The sequence below is a fragment of the Ylistrum balloti genome, unplaced genomic scaffold (assembly GCF_031769215.1).
Source record: "Ylistrum balloti isolate Yb309-2 unplaced genomic scaffold, AGI_CSIRO_Ybal_v1 Utg370448, whole genome shotgun sequence".
Classification (NCBI taxonomy): Eukaryota; Metazoa; Mollusca; class Bivalvia; order Pectinida; family Pectinidae; genus Ylistrum; species Ylistrum balloti.
Genome location: NW_026782298.1, coordinates 1,199,174 through 1,223,077, shown reverse-complemented (window position 1 = coordinate 1,223,077; position 23,904 = coordinate 1,199,174). Strand labels below are relative to the sequence as shown.

Genomic DNA, 23,904 nt, shown 5'->3' with positions numbered 1-23,904 from the left:
ACAGATATTTAGGTTTAGTCAGTGTTTTACAAACAAATAAAAGGCTGTTTTATGCTTATTGGCTTGGTAAGGGAAAACACAGATATTTAGGTTTAGTCAGTGTTTTACAAACAAATAAAAGGCTGTTTTATGCTTATTGGCTTGGTAAGGGAAAACACAGATATTTAGGTTTAGTCAGTGTTTTACAAACAAATAAAAGGCTGTTTTATGCTTATTGGCTTGGTAAGGGAAAACACAGATATTTAGGTTTAGTCAGTGTTTTACAAACAAATAAAAGGCTGTTTTATGCTTATTGGCTTGGTAAGGGAAAACACTGATATTTAGGTTTAGTCAGTGTTTTACAAACAAATAAAAGGCTGTTTTATGCTTATTGGCTTGGTAAGGGAAAACACAGATATTTAGGTTTAGTCAGTGTTTTACAAACAAATAAAAGGCTGTTTTATGCTTATTGGCTTGGTAAGGGAAAACACTGATATTTAGGTTTAGTCAGTGTTTTACAAACAAATAAAAGGCTGTTTTATGCTTATTGGCTTGGTAAGGGAAAACACTGATATTTAGGTTTAGTCAGTGTTTTACAAACAAATAAAAGGCTGTTTTATGCTTATTGGCTTGGTAAGGAAAAACACAGATATTTAGGTTTAGTCAGTGTTTTACAAACAAATAAAAGGCTGTTTTATGCTTATTGGCTTGGTAAGGGAAAACACAGATATTTAGGTTTAGTCAGTGTTTTACAAACAAATAAAAGGCTGTTTTATGCTTATTGGCTTGGTAAGGGAAAACACTGATATTTAGGTTTAGTCAGTGTTTTACAAACAAATAAAAGGCTGTTTTATGCTTATTGGCTTGGTAAGGGAAAACACAGATATTTAGGTTTAGTCAGTGTTTTACAAACAAATAAAAGGCTGTTTTATGCTTATTGGCTTGGTAAGGGAAAACACTGATATTTAGGTTTAGTCAGTGTTTTACAAACAAATAAAAGGCTGTTTTATGCTTATTGGCTTGGTAAGGGAAAACACAGATATTTAGGTTTAGTCAGTGTTTTACAAACAAATAAAAGGCTGTTTTATGCTTATTGGCTTGGTAAGGGAAAACACTGATATTTAGGTTTAGTCAGTGTTTTACAAACAAATAAAAGGCTGTTTTATGCTTATTGGCTTGGTAAGGGAAAACACTGATATTTAGGTTTAGTCAGTGTTTTACAAACAAATAAAAGGCTGTTTTATGCTTATTGGCTTGGTAAGGAAAAACACAGATATTTAGGTTTAGTCAGTGTTTTACAAACAAATAAAAGGCTGTTTTATGCTTATTGGCTTGGTAAGGGAAAACACTGATATTTAGGTTTAGTCAGTGTTTTACAAACAAATAAAAGGCTGTTTTATGCTTATTGGCTTGGTAAGGGAAAACACTGATATTTAGGTTTAGTCAGTGTTTTACAAACAAATAAAAGGCTGTTTTATGCTTATTGGCTTGGTAAGGAAAAACACAGATATTTAGGTTTAGTCAGTGTTTTACAAACAAATAAAAGGCTGTTTTATGCTTATTGGCTTGGTAAGGGAAAACACAGATATTTAGGTTTAGTCAGTGTTTTACAAACAAATAAAAGGCTGTTTTATGCTTATTGGCTTGGTAAGGGAAAACACAGATATTTAGGTTTAGTCAGTGTTTTACAAACAAATAAAAGGCTGTTTTATGCTTATTGGCTTGGTAAGGGAAAACACTGATATTTAGGTTTAGTCAGTGTTTTACAAACAAATAAAAGGCTGTTTTATGCTTATTGGCTTGGTAAGGGAAAACACAGATATTTAGGTTTAGTCAGTGTTTTACAAACAAATAAAAGGCTGTTTTATGCTTATTGGCTTGGTAAGGGAAAACACAGATATTTAGGTTTAGTCAGTGTTTTACAAACAAATAAAAGGCTGTTTTATGCTTATTGGCTTGGTAAGGGAAAACACAGATATTTAGGTTTAGTCAGTGTTTTACAAACAAATAAAAGGCTGTTTTATGCTTATTGGCTTGGTAAGGGAAAACACAGATATTTAGGTTTAGTCAGTGTTTTACAAACAAATAAAAGGCTGTTTTATGCTTATTGGCTTGGTAAGGGAAAACACAGATATTTAGGTTTAGTCAGTGTTTTACAAACAAATAAAAGGCTGTTTTATGCTTATTGGCTTGGTAAGGGAAAACACTGATATTTAGGTTTAGTCAGTGTTTTACAAACAAATAAAAGGCTGTTTTATGCTTATTGGCTTGGTAAGGGAAAACACTGATATTTAGGTTTAGTCAGTGTTTTACAAACAAAAAAAAGGCTGTTTTATGCTTATTGGCTTGGTAAGGAAAAACACAGATATTTAGGTTTAGTCAGTGTTTTACAAACAAATAAAAGGCTGTTTTATGCTTATTGGCTTGGTAAGGGAAAACACAGATATTTAGGTTTAGTCAGTGTTTTACAAACAAATAAAAGGCTGTTTTATGCTTATTGGCTTGGTAAGGAAAAACACAGATATTTAGGTTTAGTCAGTGTTTTACAAACAAATAAAAGGCTGTTTTATGCTTATTGGCTTGGTAAGGAAAAACACAGATATTTAGGTTTAGTCAGTGTTTTACAAACAAATAAAAGGCTGTTTTATGCTTATTGGCTTGGTAAGGGAAAACACTGATATTTAGGTTTAGTCAGTGTTTTACAAACAAATAAAAGGCTGTTTTATGCTTATTGGCTTGGTAAGGAAAAACACAGATATTTAATTCTTTAATTGAATTTATGAAGCTTTAAGACTGTGAAATATCAGTCAGAAAGGTCAGCTGAGGATTTATGAGATGCTATCAGCACTTTAATTGTTAAAAACAGTTGCATGATTTCATTCATTAAAAAAGATTTAAGCTTTTACCGTAATTCTTTTTTTAGATTCAACATATTATTCCTTGGCCCATTTCCTCTCAAATGGACCCCATTTTTTTTTAACACTATGGGCCCAGTTGGCCCTTGTGATGCTAATCCTGGATTGAACACTGAGTATGTATCTGTGAATTAACTTAATTAATTGTACTATGCTTTATAGAACTGAGTTGCAGAAATGTATCATGGTTGTCTATATATCCATTATCAGGAGAGCAGGAGGCAGCCAATACCAGTCTGAAGCAAGTTCAGGATCTACTGAGGGAAAGCAAGGGAGATAACTCTCACCTTCTGGGCAGGAACAAAGCCATCGAGACAGAGATTGATGTCATTAAAAAAAGCAAGGATGAGGTAAATGTCTGGATAGACTGTGTTAGTATATCATACTGTAATAGAGGGCTCCATAGGATGTCTGGATAGACTGTGTTAGTATATCATACTGTAATAGAGGGCTCCATAGGATGTCTGGATAGACTGTGTTAGTATATCATACTGTAATAGAGGGCTCCATAGGATGTCTGGATAGACTGTGTTAGTATATCATACTGTAATAGAGGGCTCCATAGGATGATGTCTGGATAGACTGTGTTAGTATATCATACTGTAATAGAGGGCTCCATAGGATGTCTGGATAGACTGTGTTAGTATATCATACTGTAATAGAGGGCTCCATAGGATGTCTGGATAGACTGTGTTAGTATATCATACTGTAATAGAGGGCTCCATAGGATGAGGTCTGGATAGACTGTGTTAGTATATCATACTGTAATAGAGGGCTCCATAGGATGTCTGGATAGACTGTGTTAGTATATCATACTGTAATAGAGGGCTCCATAGGATGTCTGGATAGACTGTGTTAGTATATCATACTGTAATAGAGGGCTCCATAGGATGAGGTCTGGATAGACTGTGTTAGTATATCATACTGTAATAGAGGGCTCCATAGGATGATGTCTGGATAGACTGTGTTAATATATCATACTGTAATAGAGGGCTCCATAGGATGAGGTCTGGATAGACTGTGTTAGTATATCATACTGTAATAGAGGGCTCCATAGGATGAGGTCTGGATAGACTGTGTTAGTATATCATACTGTAATAGAGGGCTCCATAGGATGAGGTCTGGATAGACTGTGTTAGTATATCATACTGTAATAGAGGGCTCCATAGGATGAGGTCTGGATAGACTGTGTTAGTATATCATACTGTAATAGAGGGCTCCATAGGATGAGGTCTGGATAGACTGTGTTAGTATATCATACTGTAATAGAGGGCTCCATAGGATGAGGTCTGGATAGACTGTGTTAGTATATCATACTGTAATAGAGGGCTCCATAGGATGACTGGATAGACTGTGTTAGTATATCATACTGTAATAGAGGGCTCCATAGGATGATGTCTGGATAGACTGTGTTAATATATCATACTGTAATAGAGGGCTCCATAGGATGTCTGGATAGACTGTGTTAGTATATCATACTGTAATAGAGGGCTCCATAGGATGAGGTCTGGATAGACTGTGTTAGTATATCATACTGTAATAGAGGGCTCCATAGGATGAGGTCTGGATAGACTGTGTTAGTATATCATACTGTAATAGAGGGCTCCATAGGATGTCTGGATAGACTGTGTTAGTATATCATACTGTAATAGAGGGCTCCATAGGATGTCTGGATAGACTGTGTTAGTATATCATACTGTAATAGAGGGCTCCATAGGATGAGGTCTGGATAGACTGTGTTAGTATATCATACTGTAATAGAGGGCTCCATAGGATGATGTCTGGATAGACTGTGTTAATATATCATACTGTAATAGAGGGCTCCATAGGATGAGGTCTGGATAGACTGTGTTAGTATATCATACTGTAATAGAGGGCTCCATATTTTATAATTTACCTGTAGTATTATTTTGATTTAATGATACGCTTATCAGACCTATTACGTGATCATCATAATCATCATCATCACAACAATCATTATTTATTGATTATTATCAAAGTTGTCTTCCATTCTTCATCATCATCATCATCATCATCATCATCATCATCATCATCATCATCATCATCATCATCATCATCATCACCATCACCATCACCATCACCCTCACCCTCATCCTCATCCTCATCATCTTCATCATCATCTTCATCTTCATCTTCATCTTCATCATCATCACCATCACCATCACCATCACCATCACCATCACCATCATCATCATCATCATCATCATCCTCCTCCTCATCATCATCATCATCATCATCATCCTCCTCATAATGATAATTTGTTTTTCGTCATCATCCTCCCCTCCTCATCATCACTGAACATGATAAGAACATCATCATTTTCACATGGACACTGCACAATAGTTTTATGTTATAACTTACATAAGGTACAGACAGGACTAACAGCTAAGCTTATTTTAAGTAGAAGTGTTTGTTGCCAAAATATGGTGTATACTTCTAACCTGAAACCATTGCAGTTTAGAACTTTTAGTGACTAAGGATGGAATTTCACATAACCTCTTCCATTTTCCACTATTGAAATCAAATTCCTGATCCCGTGTTCTAATTCCAGTTGGTTTTGGTGCTGGTGGGATGATACAGTTATAGAAGTATTTTGACCCTTTTTTATTTTTGAAAAAAATTTCCAAGAGGGGTGAAATTTTAGGCAAAGATGGAGTTTCGAACACAGTATCATGATTTCTTAGAAATTGTTTAACACCACATAATAAACCAGAGTATTCAAGAAAATTGGTATTTACCTGAAAGATGGGAGATAACTCTTGGAGAGAGAAAAAAGTCATGTCATCTACATTTTCTAATAGATCATTAACTGTGTAAACAGACCACATTAGACCAGTTTTAATAAAAAAAAAAAATGCTTATTATTAATCTTAAATTGTAAATAATAATGTCCTCCCCCTCAGGGGCTTGCGTGGAAGGGTCAAAAAGGGTCAAATCGACTGAATTTTCAAAAATCTTTTTCTCAGTATCCAAATTTAGTAGAATTAGATACTCCTAATGGATAGAAGGGTCTTCAGGTGCTTTTTCAAAATCGTAAATTTTATGACCCCAGTTGTAACTTGAGTAAAACTGTTCCTGTACAAGTAGTATTTCTCATTTTCTTTCTCTCTATACTACAGATTTATTCCAGTTGTTTCCATTGTGAGTTCACTCAGGTGACCGTTAAGGCCCATGGGTCTCTTGTTACCTGTACTATTGTGTATACTATATATATGGTTAACTTTGATGTTTGATACCTGTGTTACCAGTGTACTTTCTAGGTGTCATTTTATTGTTTGTCTATTTATCAGATACTAAAGAAGCTCCATGTTGCCGAGTCTAACATAGAGAGTCTTAACCAACAGCTACTAGATCTTGGTAACAGTGAAAGCTTGGCCCGTGCTCGCCATGACCACGAAGTCGTCATCGCAGGCATACAGCGCAAACATCAGCAGGAGGTCAAGGTCGCAAACGAGAAAATACAGGAACTGAACCTTCGCATCTCTGACCTGGTAATATACATGTCTGTAAAGTCATGTGACATAGGAGGTTTTTACAATAACGATGTAGACATCAGTCAGCTGGGGTTTTGTGATTATACAATAACGATGTAGATATCAGTCAGCTGGGGTTTTGTGATTATACAATAGCGATGTAGACATCAGTCGGCTGGGTTTTTGTGATTATACAATAACGATGTAGACATCAGTCAGCTGGGGTTTTGTGATTATACAATAACGATGTAGCCATCAGTCAGCTGGGGTTTTGTGATTATACGATAACGATGTAGACATAAGTCAGCTGTGGTTTTGTGATCTTACAATAATGATGTAGACATCAGTCAGCTGGGGTTTTGTGATTATACGATAACGATGTAGACATCAGTCAGCTGGGGTTTTGTGATTATACGATAACGATGTAGACATAAGTCAGCTGTGGTTTTGTGATCTTACAATAACGATGTAGGCATCAGTCAGCTGGGGTTTTGTGATCATACAATAATGATGTAGACATAAGTCGGCTGGGGTTTTGTGATCATATGATAACGATGTAGACATCAGTCAGCTGGGGTTTTGTGATTATACATTAACGATGTAGACATCTGTCAGATGGGGTTTTGTGATTATACAATAACGATGTAGCCATCAGTCAGCTGGGGTTTTGTGATTATACAATAACGATGTAGACATAAGTCAGCTGGGGTTTTGTGATTATACAATAACGATGTAGACATAAGTCAGCTGGGGTTTTGTGATCATACAATAGCAATGTAGACATCAGTCAGCTGGGGTTTTGTGATTAATCTCTGAAGAAGGACTTAGATGTCTGATCAACAATCATTGTCCATTTGTTGATCTAATAATTTGTATGTTACAAACAGTTGAATTCCCAGCTCTGAAGATCATGTCACATTTCACGATGGATAGACGACTGCTGTAAAATTATATTTTTCTGCCTGTATTTCATGATTTTACGAAACATACGTTTTTGATGGCACTTAATTTTGTGAATAAACCGTGCTCGTGAAATCAACAAGTTGTAATCATGTCAGGTTCGATCTGTGTGTGGATAAAGAGTTACCATAATCTTAGTGAAATATAACGTCCATGGTTATGGATTCTGAGTGAGATCAGGGCCCGTAAAACCATTCTCATGCTGAAGCATAGATTTTGTGCTCAAGCAGACTTTTTTTATAATTCGCCTAAATCATATAAAAAAATACAAATGTCAGATATAAACATTGAATATCACTTTGATTTGAAGTCCTTTCAAAATTTATTTTAAATCTTTGGCGAAATTAGTCTTATTTATTAATCCTCAACTTAAACAAGACATAAGGCTTGAACACAAAATTCATTCTTGATCATGAGAACGGTTTCACGAATACGGGCCCAGATCAGTTGTCTGTAAACACAAACTTCACAATGTTAGTTGACATGGAATAGAGACTCTGCAAGATCACTATGACTGGTATTTCAAGATATTTAAGAGAATAAATGTAGATTGTCGATGTACTTTGAGAACTTCTGTCCTTATTTACCGTATATCTACTGGACATTTGTAAGTCTCCAATTAATGCTATTAGGTGGTGAAATGTAATGTTGTAACAGTTCTGTGTGAAGATTATGGCAATCCGATTTTTTTCTTCAGAGTGGTGAGAATAAGACATTGCGTAAGAAATTGGAGGAAAGTTATCAGACCGCAGAGAAAGCACAGATATCACGGGCAGAAACGATAAACCGTCTGACTCGTAGTCTGGAGGATTCCCAGAAACAGTGTCAGGCCTTGCTAGAGTCAAGTAAGTACAAACATTTAGTCAGTGACTAAGAATAACCGAGGGAATACGGTGTGTACAGTGGTAATGTGATTGTTTTTCAACTGACAACTGGGGTCACCTGTCCCTCCAAAGTCAGATATGATAAAGTAGGGGGTCACCTGTCCCACCACAGTCAGACATGATAAAGTAAAGTAGGGGGTCACCTGTCCCACCACAGTTAGACATGATAAAGTAGGGGGTCACCTGTCCCACCACAGTCAGACATGATAAAGTAGGGGGTCACCTGTCCCACCACAGTCAGACATGATAAAGTAGGGGGTCACCTGTCCCACCACAGTCAGACATGATAAAGTAGGGGGTCACCTGTCCCACCACAGTCAGACATGATAAAGTAGGGGGTCACCTGTCCCACCACAGTCAGACATGATAAAGTAGGGGGTCACCTGTCCCACCACAGTCAGATATGATAAAGTAGGGGGTCACCTGTCCCACCACAGTCAGATATAATAAAGTAGGGGGTCACCTGTCCCACCACAGTCAGACATGATAAAGTATGGGGTCACCTGTCCCATCACAGTCAGACATGATAAAGTAGGGGGTCACCTGTCCCACCACAGTCAGACATGATAAAGTACGGGGTCACCTGTCCCACCACAGTCAGACATGATAAAGTAGGGGGTCACCTGTCCCACCACAGTCAGACATGATAAAGTAGGGGGTCACCTGTCCCACCACAGTCAGACATGATAAAGTAGGGGGTCACCTGTCCCACCACAGTCAGACATGATAAAGTAGGGGGTCACCTGTCCCACCACAGTCAGACATGATAAAGTAGGGGGTCACCTGTCCCACCACAGTCAGACATGATAAAGTAGGGGGTCACCTGTCCCACCACAGTCAGACATGATAAAGTAGGGGGTCACCTGTCCCACCACAGTCAGACATGATAAAGTAGGGGGTCACCTGTCCCACCACAGTCAGACATGATAAAGTAGGGGGTCACCTGTCCCACCACAGTCAGACATGATAAGTAGGGGGTCACCTGTCCCACCACAGTCAGACATGATAAAGTAGGGGGTCACCTGTCCCACCACAGTCAGACATGATAAAGTAGGGGGTCACCTGTCCCACCACAGTCAGATATAATAAAGTAGGGGGTCACCTGTTCCACCACAGTCAGACATGATAAAGTAGGGGGTCACCTGTCCCACCACAGTCAGACATGATAAAGTAGGGGGTCACCTGTTCCACCCTGTAGATTTTTCCCTGGGTACTCCCACAGTAAGAATCTTATCAATGTAAATGATAACTTTGTGATTTTGTAAAATATGTTGTAGAATAGAAGTGAATGTTTTATATCTTGTTACATCTAGCTTTGTAGAGTTGCACTGATAGTAACTTTGTGTTGTAGCATCCTCTCATGAACTAAGTCAGATAAAGATACAACTTCAGCAGACGATAGCTTCTAGGAACATCGCTGATGACATGTGTCGCACCTACCAGGTACTGTAATCTCAGTTAATCATGGTATAAAGATAATTCCTCGTCAAATTCTATTTATAATATAGAACTAGGGATTATCCAAGGAGAACAACGACCTTTTCTGTAGTCGAGTTTCTCTGTGATATGTTTTGTATCCATGAAAATCGAATCTCCCTCATAATTTGTAAGTAAACGTAGAAACAAACATGATTGTGAGGTATTGTTCTTTGGAGAATGATAATTGTCCTTAGTATATGGTTGGTTTTGTGTTGGTATATGTTGTCATTGTAACTTGATCAGGAGGAAATTCAGGACCTCAAGGAGCAGCTGTCCATGTTTGAGTCAGCATCTGGACTCGGTGTGTTGACCTCTGGCCAAACATCTTCTGATGCCAGGTGTCCCATTCATGATGACTCTCTCCTCGACCTTGGTATCAAGAAGACCCTCGACTTTGACACACCAGAATCTGTATCAAGGTAAGTCCTGATATGATTAACACACAATAGAGATTTGTCTAGCCTTAGAAAATGTTTGATGTTGCTTTCTATTCCTGAGCAACCCTGGAGAACTATTTAACCATTGATTATACTGATAGAGCAAAGAAGTGAAAATTGTTAAGACTTTGAGAGAACTGATAAAGATTGTGTAGCAGGAAAAAGCCCTGTGGAATCTCTTGTCCTTCACTGGCTTTGATGGAAGTCAGGAGTGGATTTTTCTTACAACTTTGATATAGAAACTTTTAGAGTTCTATATCTTTTAGCCAGTTGTGCGTGTTGATGAGACAGTTGTTGGTCTGTTACAGTACTGGTGTGAGGAGTAATCGGTTTGAAGGCCTTGCGTCTGATGACATGGTGACAGGTCTGAAAGCTGAGCTAGAGCGCTGTCTTCTGAGCAACAAACAGAAACGACAACAGGTAGCTCAAATCCAGGAGGAGCTGCGTGCAGCAAAGAAAGAAATCGGGGAGTTAAAACAGCGATGTGAGCGAGCTGAAAGTTCTTCTCAGGACTATAAGGTATATTTAATGATTTTGGAAAACGTGATTCATTTCAACATTTATAATTTAGTTATTATAATTGATATACAATATCAGATTCTGTGCTTTCCCTGGAATCTCTTTTTATTTAATAACAAATGCATGAAAAATGCTTGATGATTTAGCACTGACTGAGGTATGACTGAGACACACACACACACTGTGGTAGGGTTTGTGTCGTATGTGACTGGTATGACAGAGACAGATACACACACACTGTGGTAGGGTTTGTGTTGTATGTGACTGAGGTGTGACTGAGACACACACACACACTGTGGTAGGGTTTGTGTGATATGTAACTGAGGTATGAGTGAGACAGATACACACACACACTGTGGTAGGGTTTGTGTGATATGTAACTGAGGTATGAGTGAGACAGATACAGACACACACTGTGGTAGGGTTAGTGTCGTATGTGACTGAGGTATGACTGAGACAGATACACACACACACTGTGGTAGGGTTTGTGTCGTATGTGACTGTGGTATGACAGAGACACACACACACACACACACTGTGGTAGGGTTTGTGTCGTATGTGACTGAGGTATGACTGAGACACACACACACACTGTGGTAGGGTTAGTGTCGTATGTGACTGAGGTATGAGTGAGACAGATACAGACACACACTGTGGTAGGGTTCGTGTCGTATGTGACTGATATGCACGATGACTGATTTTAGAAACGTTTGGATGAGTGGGAGGAGCTAACAAGGTCAGGTGACAGGAAAAGTGCAGTAGAGGGACGACTCAAGAAAGACATTGACAACCTGCACCGTGAGAAATCCATTCTGCTTGAGGATATTGAGGTAAGACCAGTAATGTGTATACCAACAATATAATGTTTTAGTGAATCTTTATCTGTACAGACACAATATGTACCTGTACTCACCTGTACACTATGTACCTGTACTCACAAGTACTCACCTGTACACTGTGTAACTGTACTTACCTGTACTCACCTGTACACTATGTACCTGTACTCACAAGTACTCACCTGTACACTGTGTAACTGTACTTACCTGTACTCACCTGTACACTATGTACCTGTACTTAACTGTACTTACCTGTACTCACCTGTACACTATGTACCTGTACTTACCTGAACTCACCTGTACAATATGTACATGTACTTACCTGTACTCACCTGTAATTTATATACCTGTACTTACCTGAACTCACCTGTACAATATATTCCTGTACTTACCTGTCCTCACCTGTACACTATGTACCTGTACTTACCTGTACTCACCTGTACACTACGTACATGTACTTACCAGTACTCACCTGTACAATATGTTCCTGTACTTATCTGTACACTATGTACCTGTACTTACCTGTACTCACCTGTACACTATGTACCTGTACTTACCTGTACTCACCTGTACACTATGTACATGTACTTACCAGTACTCACCTGTACAATATGTTCCTGTACTTACCTGTACACTATGTTCCTGTACTTACCTGTACTCACCTGTACAATATGTTGCGGTACTCACCTGTACAATATGCTGCGGTACTCACCTGTACAATATGTTCCGGTACTCACTTGTACAGTATGTTCTGGTACTCACCTGTACACTATGTACCTGTACTTACCTGTACTCACCTGTACACTATGTACCTGTACTTACCTGTACTCACCTGTACACTATGTACCTGTACTTACCTGTACTCACCTGTACACTATGTACATGTACTTACCAGTACTCACCTGTACAATATGTTCCTGTACTTACCTGTACACTATTTACCTGTACTTACCTGTACTCACCTGTACAATATGTTGCGGTACTCACCTGTACAATATGCTGTGGTACTCACCTGTACAATATGTTCCGGTACTCACCTGTACAGTATGTTCTGGTACTCACCTGTACAATATGTACATGAACTTACCTGTACTCACCTGTACACTATGTACCTGTACTTACCTGTACTCACCTGTACACTATGTACCTGTACTTACCTGTACAATATGTGCTTGTACATTGTATCCTGTATGATACCTGTTCCCTGTGATGTGTTTGTTTAATATGTATTTGCCATGTTTTACAGGACCTGAAGAAGAGGCTGGAGGAGGTAGGAAGCAGTGAAGAGAAGTTGACAGAGATGAACCGAGAACTCAACAAACAGATCTCTCAGATGGTACAAGATTTTGACAGTGATAAATGTGAAGCACTCAAAAGGTAGGAATAAGTTATTTATAATTTAAGAAATAGTAGAAAATATTTTGTCTGATATCTCATCTGGTACAAGATTTTGACATCAATAATTACCATACATGGCTGACTGAAGAAAACAGCCTTATGCAGTGTCGCATTGTCCGTTGTTTGTCCAGCGTCCAGCATCAACGTCCAGTGTCAACTTTTTACTTTAAACAACTTCTTCTCAAGAACCAATAGACAAAATATTTAGAAAGGGCTGGTATGTTTCTATGATGAATCCCGACGTATGTTCCTATGATGAATCCCGACAAAGTTTGTGTAAAGAAATGACCTTGACTGAGGTCACAGGGAACAAATTTTTTTAAAACATTTAAATCACTTTCTCGTGAACTAAAAGGCATGATATTTGGTTGGTATATGTATACACCAGCTGAGCACTTCAGGCCCATTGGGCCTCTTGCTGAAGTTAAATTTGTAGATTTTAATAACATGGTAAATTTTCAGGTCTTTACCTCATTTGGGCAGCTACTTGAATCAGTGTGTAGATGGAGCAGAGAATATGGTTATATGATAACTCGGCTATTTATATTAAACTAAATTTACATTGAAACTCCATTTTGCATTTGAAATAAAACAATGAAAAATGCAAAATTTAAAACCATTTGAAAAACATTTACAGTATGACAGAACAAATGTCAATGCAATTTTTACTAAAATTGTGGTTACCATGGTAAAATATTAATGTAAAGGGGGCATAACTCCAGAACCCTTGATGGATAACTGATGTATTTTTGTTCATGCTCATAGGGAATATGGGTTGTCAGTTAATAATGTTTGTGACAGTTCTTGATCAGTACAGTAAAATAGGGAAATGTTCTACAACAAACCAATGTTACTGTTACAAGGATAGACAGGGATACTATCACAAGGATAGGCAGGGATACTATCACAAGGATAGGCAGGGATACTATCACAAGGATAGGCAGGGATACTATCACAAGGATGGGCCTGTGTTACTATCACAAGGATGGGCCTGTGTTACTATCACAAGGATGGGTCTGTGTTACTATAACAAGGATGGGTCTGTGTTACTATCACAAGGATGGGTCTGTGTTACTATCACAAGGATTGGTCTGTGTTACTATCACAAGGATTGGTCTGTGTTACTATCACAAGGATGGGTCTGTGTTACTATAACAAGGATGGGTCTGTGTTACTATCACAAGGATTGGTCTGTGTTACTATCACAAGGATAGGTCTGTGTTACTATTACAAGGTCTGTGTTACTATCACAAGGAATGGTCTGTGTTACTTTAACAAGGATGGGTCTGTGTTACTATAACAAGGATAGGTCTGTGTTACTATCACAAGGATGGGTCTGTGTTACTATAACAAGGATGGGTCTGTGTTACTCTAACAAGGATTGGTCTGTGTTACTATCACAAGGATAGGTCTGTGTTACTATTACAAGGTCTGTGTTACTATCACAAGGAATGGTCTGTGTTACTATAACAAGGATGGGTCTGTGTTACCATAACAAGGATGGGTCTGTGTTACTATCACAAGGATAGGTCTGTGTTACTATAACAAGGATGGGTCTGTGTTACTATAACAAGGATTGGTCTGTGTTACTATCACAAGGATAGGTCTGTGTTACTATCACAAGGAATGGTCTGTGTTACTATCACAAGGATAGGTCTGTGTTACTATCACAAGGATAGGTCTGTGTTACTCTAACAAGGATGGGTCTGTGTTACTATAACAAGGATGGGTCTGTGTTACTATCACAAGGACATTATACTTGTTAATGATTACTGTATTGATACAATTTTTTTGACATTGTTGTGGATTATACAAAATGATACTGAAATATGTATGTTATGTTCTATCAGTTATTGTGTGATCTGGGGAGTCAGGTATCACAACATTGTCAGTGAGCCCAGTATGGACAGGTTATATTAGGTATCAGGTGTCCGGTATACTCTGATATTATGGGAGATCGATATCAGGACTACCTGTACTAATTAAATGTTAGTACACACCTGGTGGACAGGTAAGTGGAATATAATCATGTTCTCCAGAAGTTTTAGTAAATAATATAGGTAAGAAAATCTGAAACAATAATTTCTGCATTTTTTATAATCAAAAATCATTTTTTAAAATATTGGTTCCTTTTATTACAAATCATTTCTTTTGTTTGAAATGAATTGTGTTAATCATAGAAGTGATGACTACATTTTGTTTTAATTAACATGTGTTGTTAATCTCTAACTAGCTGGTGTTGATAAACTTTCCTAGATCTATCTAGAATTGCCTATATAGAGATAAGCTTTATCATAATGATGTTGATAGGGTGAGAAAATGTTTCAACAGAGAGAGTAGGGTGTGGGAATGTGATCCAACAGAGCTGACGGGATGGGATGAGAGAGAGAGAGAGAGAGACAGAGAGAGAGAGGGAGAGAGATAGGGGGTTAGGGTGGGTGTGTGGGATAGAGAGAGAGTTAGAGAGGGAGGGAGGGAGAGAGGGGAGAGAGAGACAGAGACAGACAGACAGAGATAAGGGGATAGGGTGTGGGGGTGTGGGATAGAGAGAGAGGGAGGGAGGAAGGGGAGATAGAGAGATCTAATGTAGACTTGTTTGGTTGGGGATGATAAAAGTGTTGTACTGTTATAAAGATAGCAATACTGAGGACACTCATAGAGTTGGACTGTCAGACAATACTACACACAATACCTCCAATGTTCTGTTTTGTCTGTGAGATCAGTTGTCCATGTTATTCACTGGTGACACTAGTTCTACACACTTAGTCTCACTACTATTGCGGTCTGAATATAACCAGTTAACTGTTCATTATTCTTGTACCAGTTTGCAGCTACATAATCTCCCTTCATATGTTATTCAACACTTGCCCAAATACATGCATGACAAGGAACCATGCCCCAGACTGATTTTCACAAATGCATACTTCTAAAATCCACAGGTGTGAGAGGACTCTTGAATCAGTACATGAGGTTGCTAAGTCGCAGCTGCAACAGGAAATGGAGGCCAAGTTTGCTGAGGACCAGGCCAATCTAGTCAATAAATATGAAGAGGACTGTACAAATCTCAGGTATGGAAACCATATATTCAAAAGTAAAGTAGATCAAATATCATATTTCCTCATATCATATGGTGTGTACAAATGTGTTGTAGACTGTTTATCATATGGTGTGTACAAATGTGCTGTAGACTGTTTATCATATGGTGTGTACAAATGTGCTGTAGACTGTTTATCATATGGTGTGTACAAATGTGCTGTAGACTGTTTATCATATGGTGTGTACAAATGTGCTCTAGACTGTTTATCATATGGTGTGTACAAATGTGTTGTAGACTGTTTATCATATGGTGTGTACAAATGTGCTCTAGACTGTTTATCATATGGTGTGTACAAGTGTGCTGTAGACTGTTTATCATATGGTGTGTACATATGTGTTGTAGACTGTTTATCATATGGTGTGTACAAATGTGCTGTAGACTGTTTATCATATGGTGTGTACATATGTGTTGTAGACTGTTTATCATATGGTGTGTACATATGTGTTGTTGACTGTTTATCATATGGTGTGTACACATGTGTTGTAGACTGTTTATCATATGGTGTGTACAAATGTGCTGTAGACTGTTTATCATATGGTGTGTACAAATGTGCTGTATGTTTATCATATGTGTGTTGTGCTGTACTGTTTATCATATGGTGTGTACACATGTTTATCATATGTGTGTAGTGCTGTACTGTTTATCATATGGTGTGTACAAATGTGCTGTAGACTGTTTATCATATGGTGTGTACAAATGTGCTGTAGACTGTTTATCATATGGTGTGTACAAATGTGCTGTAGACTGTTTATCATATGGTGTGTACAAGTGTGCTGTAGACTGTTTATCATATGGTGTGTACAAATGTGCTCTAGACTGTTTATCCTGGAAGTTTTGTCTTTAATACTGCAATGTGAGAGCCAAAATCTGAAAATCAAACCCCCCAAAAATTGTTTTTATTGGCCTGAAGTGCATCATAGACAATGTCTTTGTCAGTGTTTAATCAGGTTTTTTATGATTTGAATAGAATTCATGAGTTTTTTTGAAAATTTTGCCTTCAGGAAAAATCATGACTTTTTACAATGCTTTGATGAAGCACTGCCAGTGGTATTTATTTTTTTGTACCTGGATTTTGATTGTATTGATGCCTGATGGATAACAAGACCTTTTATGTATGTTGAAGGAATGACCTTGACTCGACCTTACGTGAGCTGGACGAGGTGAAGGAGATGTATGTGCGCGTGTGTACAGAGAAGGATAACATGGAACAGGAAGTGCGTGCTAAAATTGAGGCTGATACAGCACGGAAACTGGAGCAGGTAAAATATGTAAATTTATATCAGTTATTTGTCAAGTAGCAATAAAAAGGGGCCAAAAACGTAGCATTGACTCACTCCTGAGTAGCTCAAAACTACATTGAAACTCAGCTAACTTGGTGATTATTTTTTGCCCAACATTCACAAATGTAAGGTACACAATGGAAACATTTTCCACTGGAACACTTGTATAGAAGGATAATCCCTGACTAGTATGTTGTTGTTATTATTATTACATTTTTAACGGCCCGTCAACACATAAAAGGTCATTAGGGCCATCAAACAGTAAAACACACCAGACTTGTATGTACACAGAGGAACCGTTACTGATGTCATACCGTAAATTTGCACATATGGTGCACACTTTTTTGGGCAAAAACTGTTGTGTCAAAAATGGGTTGCGTATTATATGCAGGAACATATAACTTACAACTGATAAATCCATATATGAGCAAGAGAAAAACAACAAAGAATAAGATAAATTTCAAATGTTTTGATTCTATTCATGAATTTTTTTTTTAATAAAAAATAACTTACAACTGATAAATCCATAGAGCACTAAGTAGGAATCAGTTCACAGCACTGTCGTTACTTTTCACTAAACACAGGGTTTTCCATAATTTTGTTAGTAGTAGTCTGTGTAGTCAAAGTAGGAGGCTGGCGAAGCCAGCGGACCCAAGCCGCAAATGATCAAAGTAGCCAGTCAAATTGGCCGGTGACCGGCTCTTATGGAAAACCCTGGAACAGTCACCGATCACTTTTGTTAGTATGTGTTAAACAAACACGATCACTGAAGTCCTTCAAATTCCTCCCCATCATTGTCACTGTTAAAATACAAAGATGGATCAAAGTCTGCCTCGGTAGATTTTTCGTTGTTGTGGTACAACAGGTCGTAATCATCCTCATAATCGTCCTCAATGTCAACATCAACGGCAGGTCCACTGTCAGCCCATCCCATTGATGCTTTGAAGTCGGTGACCTTATGACCTCTCTGGATTTGCATGGCCCACACACACGGTTTTGTCATACTGAAGGCAATGTTGGCATCTCCATGATCACATACAAAAATGTACAGCTCTCTTTCCATCCCTGTCAGACTTTCTGGTCAGAGGGTGGGACTTTCCGACTTTTTTCTCTATGCCCGAATGTTGGATTCTGTGATGTCAAAGTGGGTTGGCACGAAACCCAAGTCTTTTGGCATAGTCAATGGCATCCAGTTTCTTATTGGCTGTAAATGATGTCTGCTGTTTCGCAATGTCAAAATCGATGTAAACAATCTATTACTAAGTACCTTCGGATAGTGTGATAGGTACAGTTACCATGAGAGATCATACTAATACTGAACATATCACTTTAAATCAAGCACCTGTGTGAGTTTGTTTACATAAGATTATCAAATGTGTTAGGGTCACGCTGAATGTGGTTTCCTAATTATCAATGAATTAAAACATTAACTGTTGCACCTCTGTAACATGTAGTCAATATTCATATTCTATATACTTTTTTTTTTTAAAATCTGACCCCAAAAAACGTACCTAGGCACTATACCCACAAAGTTACGGTAATCCAAAATTGTGTCATTGTTTAGCTGGTCATAATGATCTTGCTGTGAGGCCATGACCTCACAAATATAGGAAATACACATCAACTTGTCCTTGAAGTTGTTGTATGTAGTTCCACTAATATGACCTCAGTTTCAATGTATATGTTTAGAAATTTAATTAGAGTTAAAGTGTCATTGGCTTGTCTTACCAAAATTTTACTATAACGTTAATTATTCTGCAAACATATCACTGACTGTGTTAGCCCTTAGAAAGAGCAATCATCAAGGATAATGTGTTATAATTAGACTGAAATAAGTTCTTTTGGGCCCTGTCTATATACATTCCCTCAGCAGGTAATAGGAAAAATATGCTGCCCTACTAGGCTCTAACTAGCAGCTCCTTGGTCTTAAGACGAACACTCTACCACTTGTTGTCAGGGACATTCCCACCATCTGATGCCAGTTTGGTGAGCTGTACGTTTATTTACACAATATCAGATTAATGTCATCTTTGCATGTCACAAAATTTCTGATGCATCAGGAAGCCTAAAAAGGTATGTGTTTGTTTTAATAGGTAGGCTGTTGACATCACTGATATATAAATATATTAGAACAACCAGGAGGGACATTCAGCTGTACTTTTCCGTGCAGGTTGTAGACATTTCTTAACTTTGCCTTACAGATGAAGACAGAGCTAGAAAAAGAGAAAAAAGAGGAGATAGAACGAGTGAAAGAAGAAGGAACAGAACACGAGACGAGTTTAAGGGAACAGCTGAAGAAGGAGTCTGAGGAGGACGCACGTCGCACTGTTGACACTAAGGTAATTACAATAAAACATGCAACTAGATATTGTTTGTTTGCTATATTTATCACCATTCAAATAGCCGGAGTCATTTTGTGGTGGAGATTTCTTACTGAAGCTGGTGGCTATCTCACTGAACAACATGCTGGAGGCCTGTTGCATGCAATCCAGAGCAAGTGTCTGACCATAACACACAAAACGGTTCATTTCCATACTTCCTGAAGAATATTTACCACCCTAGATCAAACCACACACCACAATGCTCTGCTCTATGAACTAAACTTTCATAATTTATATTGAGATGAATGCTTTTTATCAAAATATGGTAAAACACACACAGTCTTTTGAAGTAAGTGTATGTTGTTAATTTTGACTTAAATATCAGCTTCTTAGATAGAGTTCTTCAATCTGATCTGTAGTACACCTACACCAGACTCCATAAGATGTGGTTTGGTGCTAACAGAGTGATCTCCCCTGGTTAGTAGTACACCTACATCAGACTCCATAAGATGTAGTTTGATGTTAACAGTCATCTCCCCTGGTCTGTAGTACACCATAAGATGTAGTTTGTTGTTAACACAGTGATCTCCCCTGATCTATAGTACACATACATCAGACTCCATTAGGGCTGGTTATTCAAGGCCTGGTAGGTGGAAGTCGATGGTTAGTGAAAATGTTCAAACATGACTTCAACAAAATTGGAAACAGTTTTACCATATCTCAGAATCAGATTTGTGGCGATATGTCAGACTGATAAATCATTTTTCTTTTGTCTTTCATGTGTCTGTTTGTTTAGTGGCAGCAATTTGGATAGTATATCGGTATTATACTTTAACCACTGTAGGAGTATGTGAAATGTCCTATGTTTTCCTGATCAATTACAACACTGTTTAAAATCCATCTCCATGGTAAAATTGTGTAAATGGTTAAAACTGATTTATAGAAGAATATTCTTAGATGGATGTTTATTGGTGGTTGGAAGACTGGGAATCACAAATCTGGTCAGGAGATATTATGTTTTTATATAGAGAGTTTTTATTGTGTCGCCTGCAGAGCTGGCAGACACTTAGGGATCTCTCTGTCTGTTGTCACGTGTCGGCAGCCGCGTACGTATGAAAGTTTTGCGGACTTTTTTTGGTCATCCTTTGTGTTATCTAAATGTTTAGTATATGGCTTCTTGTTTGAAGGGTACAGATTAAGTTTGATTTCTGGCTGTCTGTGACCATTCTTGGCAGAGTTATGCCCCTTTGAACTTAGAAAATTCTCTGGGAATATTGTTTTCTGGACTTTCTTTGGTTATGCTTTGAGTTATAGAAATGAAATTTGGTATATGGCTTCTTGTTGGAAGGGTACAGATTAGTTTTGACATCAGTTCGATTTCTGGGTGACCGTAACACTTTATGCTGGCGACACATAAAGTTCCAAGGAATTGAATTTGTCTAATGATGACCTGGACTCCTTATATGACCTTAGTGAATGAGGTAAACCTGTGAGGCTGTTGAAGTTGAGAGTGAGAATAATTACATGTGAACAGGTTGATGGACTTAATATACTGATGGCAAACCTTAAATCTGGATAGTACAAATAGTTTACAATTAACATATTACAGACATAATTTACATGTTTATAAATCATGTTAAATATCAGTATTATATAAATATGGTATAGCTAGGTTACAGGCGAGGTCAAATTAGAGTATATAGATGTTTGTCCCCTGTATATTACCATTATTATCATATCTCTGGGGATGTACATATATATCGATAAATATTGGAAGATTTCTATCCAACATGGTGTTTTAGAATCTTCATTCTGAAGCATTTCTTCGTACAAATTGTTTGGCATTAGACAGTGACAACTGTTGCTGGTACCAACTTGTATAATTCTTATTTTGTCATAAGTAATTATGTGGCACTTTTTAGGGCTTGATAATGGGCCACTCTCTCAGTTGAATTTATCTTAAAATTTATGCATGATTTTGAAAATTTAAAAGTTTACTCAAGGAAATATTTTTTTCGCCAAATAGATAAAAAAAAAGGCTCTATCCATAAAAGACACAAGAAAAATAACAGTATCTCTGCATTCTTTTCTGTATGATAGTGTATTTTTTATAATATTGCACGTCCATACCTGTCATTCATTCAGGTGTGCTCTGTATAACTGGAACTGGGCCAGTGGTATTCTGTACAATTAGATACTTATCTGTTAAGAACGCCATGTTATCACACCTACATCATAGAGAAGAATGTCACAGCTAAAATTGTCATGTCTATTAAATTCTGATTTAAAATGAAAATTAAAATAAATTTTGATTTTTTTTTTATTTATAGATTTTATTTTCATTTTCATTTTTAAATCAGAATTTAATAGATTATGGATTCAACAAATATGTATTTAAATTGATTTAATGAACTGATCAAGTGAACAAGATATAAATACAATATCCTGGTATCTGTAGATATACAGGGATGGTCGCCCATGACTGGCGACAAGATCTTTGTTATTATTATAACAGATATCAAACTGTGGATCTGATGACTCGATCATTTATACTAGAAGTGCTGTCATTACAACAAAGACTATTTCTCCTGCAGTGTAGTAGGTTCTAGTTTAAGTTTGTCAGAAAGGAAGGCTGTCAGTTTGATTCACTCTGCAGCCATTCAATGATAAGTCTAAATTTTTGTTTATCCTTAAATGACCTGAGAATGGCCCACATTAAGACATTTGTTGATAGTTAACATTGCTGTCTTATTGTGTGTGCCTGGTTAAGTTTTTAGAAGACTTAAGGTATAACCACTACAAACGTTTTGTTATCCTAGGTTCTGATGATACTCTGTAGTGTTGTTGACATACATATGCATTACTAACCTGGTGCATTTTAAGTGTTAGGAATTGCATTACATTTTGAAAATGTGTAACTCAGCTATCCTGTATGTGTAATCTAACCACAGAGGCCTTGTGGCTGGCACTGCTATAGTATATATAGTAGGTATAGTAGTTAATCAGGTAGGTGTAAGTATAACAGTAGAATCTAACATACCAATAGTTAAATCTCGATCACATACAATATCCTAAGTTGAGTGATGGTGACAATGAACAGCTGATAGGGATTTGTTTGTTGTTGTTCTTTGGGAGTTTAAATACACACAATGACACATCAGTGTAATTTAAACAACCATATCCCGGTATACATAAAAGTCCTGTAGACTTTCAAGCTTAACCACATTTTTCAAAACGATTTATTTTCAAACCATCTGAAAATTCGTAATCTCATATTTCATTGTAATGATTTTACAAGCTAAATTTAAACTTATGCAATATTTAAACTTTTTTTTATTTCAATTTAAAAAATACAAAAATAGTTTTTCTCATTCTAAATATGGCATGTTTGATAAAGGAAAAATTGGTGTACATTTCTGTCAAACTAAGTGAAACACTACACCACTGCTTACATTCAGTAATCTCTACATATATCTATGGAAATTAGGGTGTTGTAATTATGATATTGGACAGGTCTGGACAAAAATATTCCATTCTAAATATAAAACAGCTCGGTGTCCGGCATTCCTACGGGTCTGGATGGGTGTGTATTATGTTAAAACTGTACGACAGCTCTGTGTGATCAACACTTTACATTATATACTATGTCTGTTGTATAAGGAGGACACCAATAACAGACATCGCGGGCCAAACACCAGGTAACATTTACACCAATATCTTTGTAAGGAATGAACCAGGTAGACAATATCACTGACCAAGAAATGTAGCAACACAATATTGAAATCACTTAGTTTGAACTTGAGTTTGAAGTCATTGATGTGAAGAATTTTAACAATTAAGTTTGTGTAGTATGATAGATTGTTGTCACAGTGTATTCAGTCCTGATAGCCTCAACAACAATTTTCCTTTGTAAAATAACACATAACCATTCTGCCATTAAGAGTGATCATTGATGTGGTGTTGTACATGGTTTTCTAGAATTGTGTAGATGATCCTACTCTTGTCTACCTTGATTGACTTGGGACAATGTTTCACTGTCTGCCTCTTAACTCTGTTTTAGGTTGCTCTAGCTAAAGTGGCCTGGTTTGAGGAGCAGAGAAGTGCTAAGCAGACAGCTGTAGAGAAAGCGGTGAAGCTAACCGAGGCAGAGTGGAAAATAAAGTTAGAAAACTCTGTACAGTCAGAGGTCGACTCTCGGCTGCAGCAAGGTATGACATTTGATAATGATATAATGTTTCGTCCCTTTGGTGTTAGTTTTGGAGAGTTATGTCCCTTGAGTGGTAGTTATGTAACGTTATGTCCCTT

The 23,904-nt window shown here is 37.4% G+C and overlaps 1 protein-coding gene across 1 annotated transcript in view; it reads left to right on the top strand.

Annotated features, from left to right (window-relative positions):
• LOC132554879 (centrosomal protein of 152 kDa-like) overlaps positions 1–23,904 on the top strand; it is a 73,886-nt gene that overhangs the window by 31,027 nt on the left and 18,955 nt on the right. The window contains 12 exon segments of the mRNA XM_060219207.1: positions 3,105–3,244; positions 6,206–6,406; positions 8,046–8,193; positions 9,584–9,675; positions 9,955–10,130; positions 10,457–10,667; positions 11,372–11,497; positions 12,750–12,880; positions 15,841–15,969; positions 17,122–17,257; positions 19,480–19,617; positions 23,660–23,807. Coding sequence (XP_060075190.1) covers positions 3,105–3,244; positions 6,206–6,406; positions 8,046–8,193; positions 9,584–9,675; positions 9,955–10,130; positions 10,457–10,667; positions 11,372–11,497; positions 12,750–12,880; positions 15,841–15,969; positions 17,122–17,257; positions 19,480–19,617; positions 23,660–23,807 — 1,776 coding nt within the window.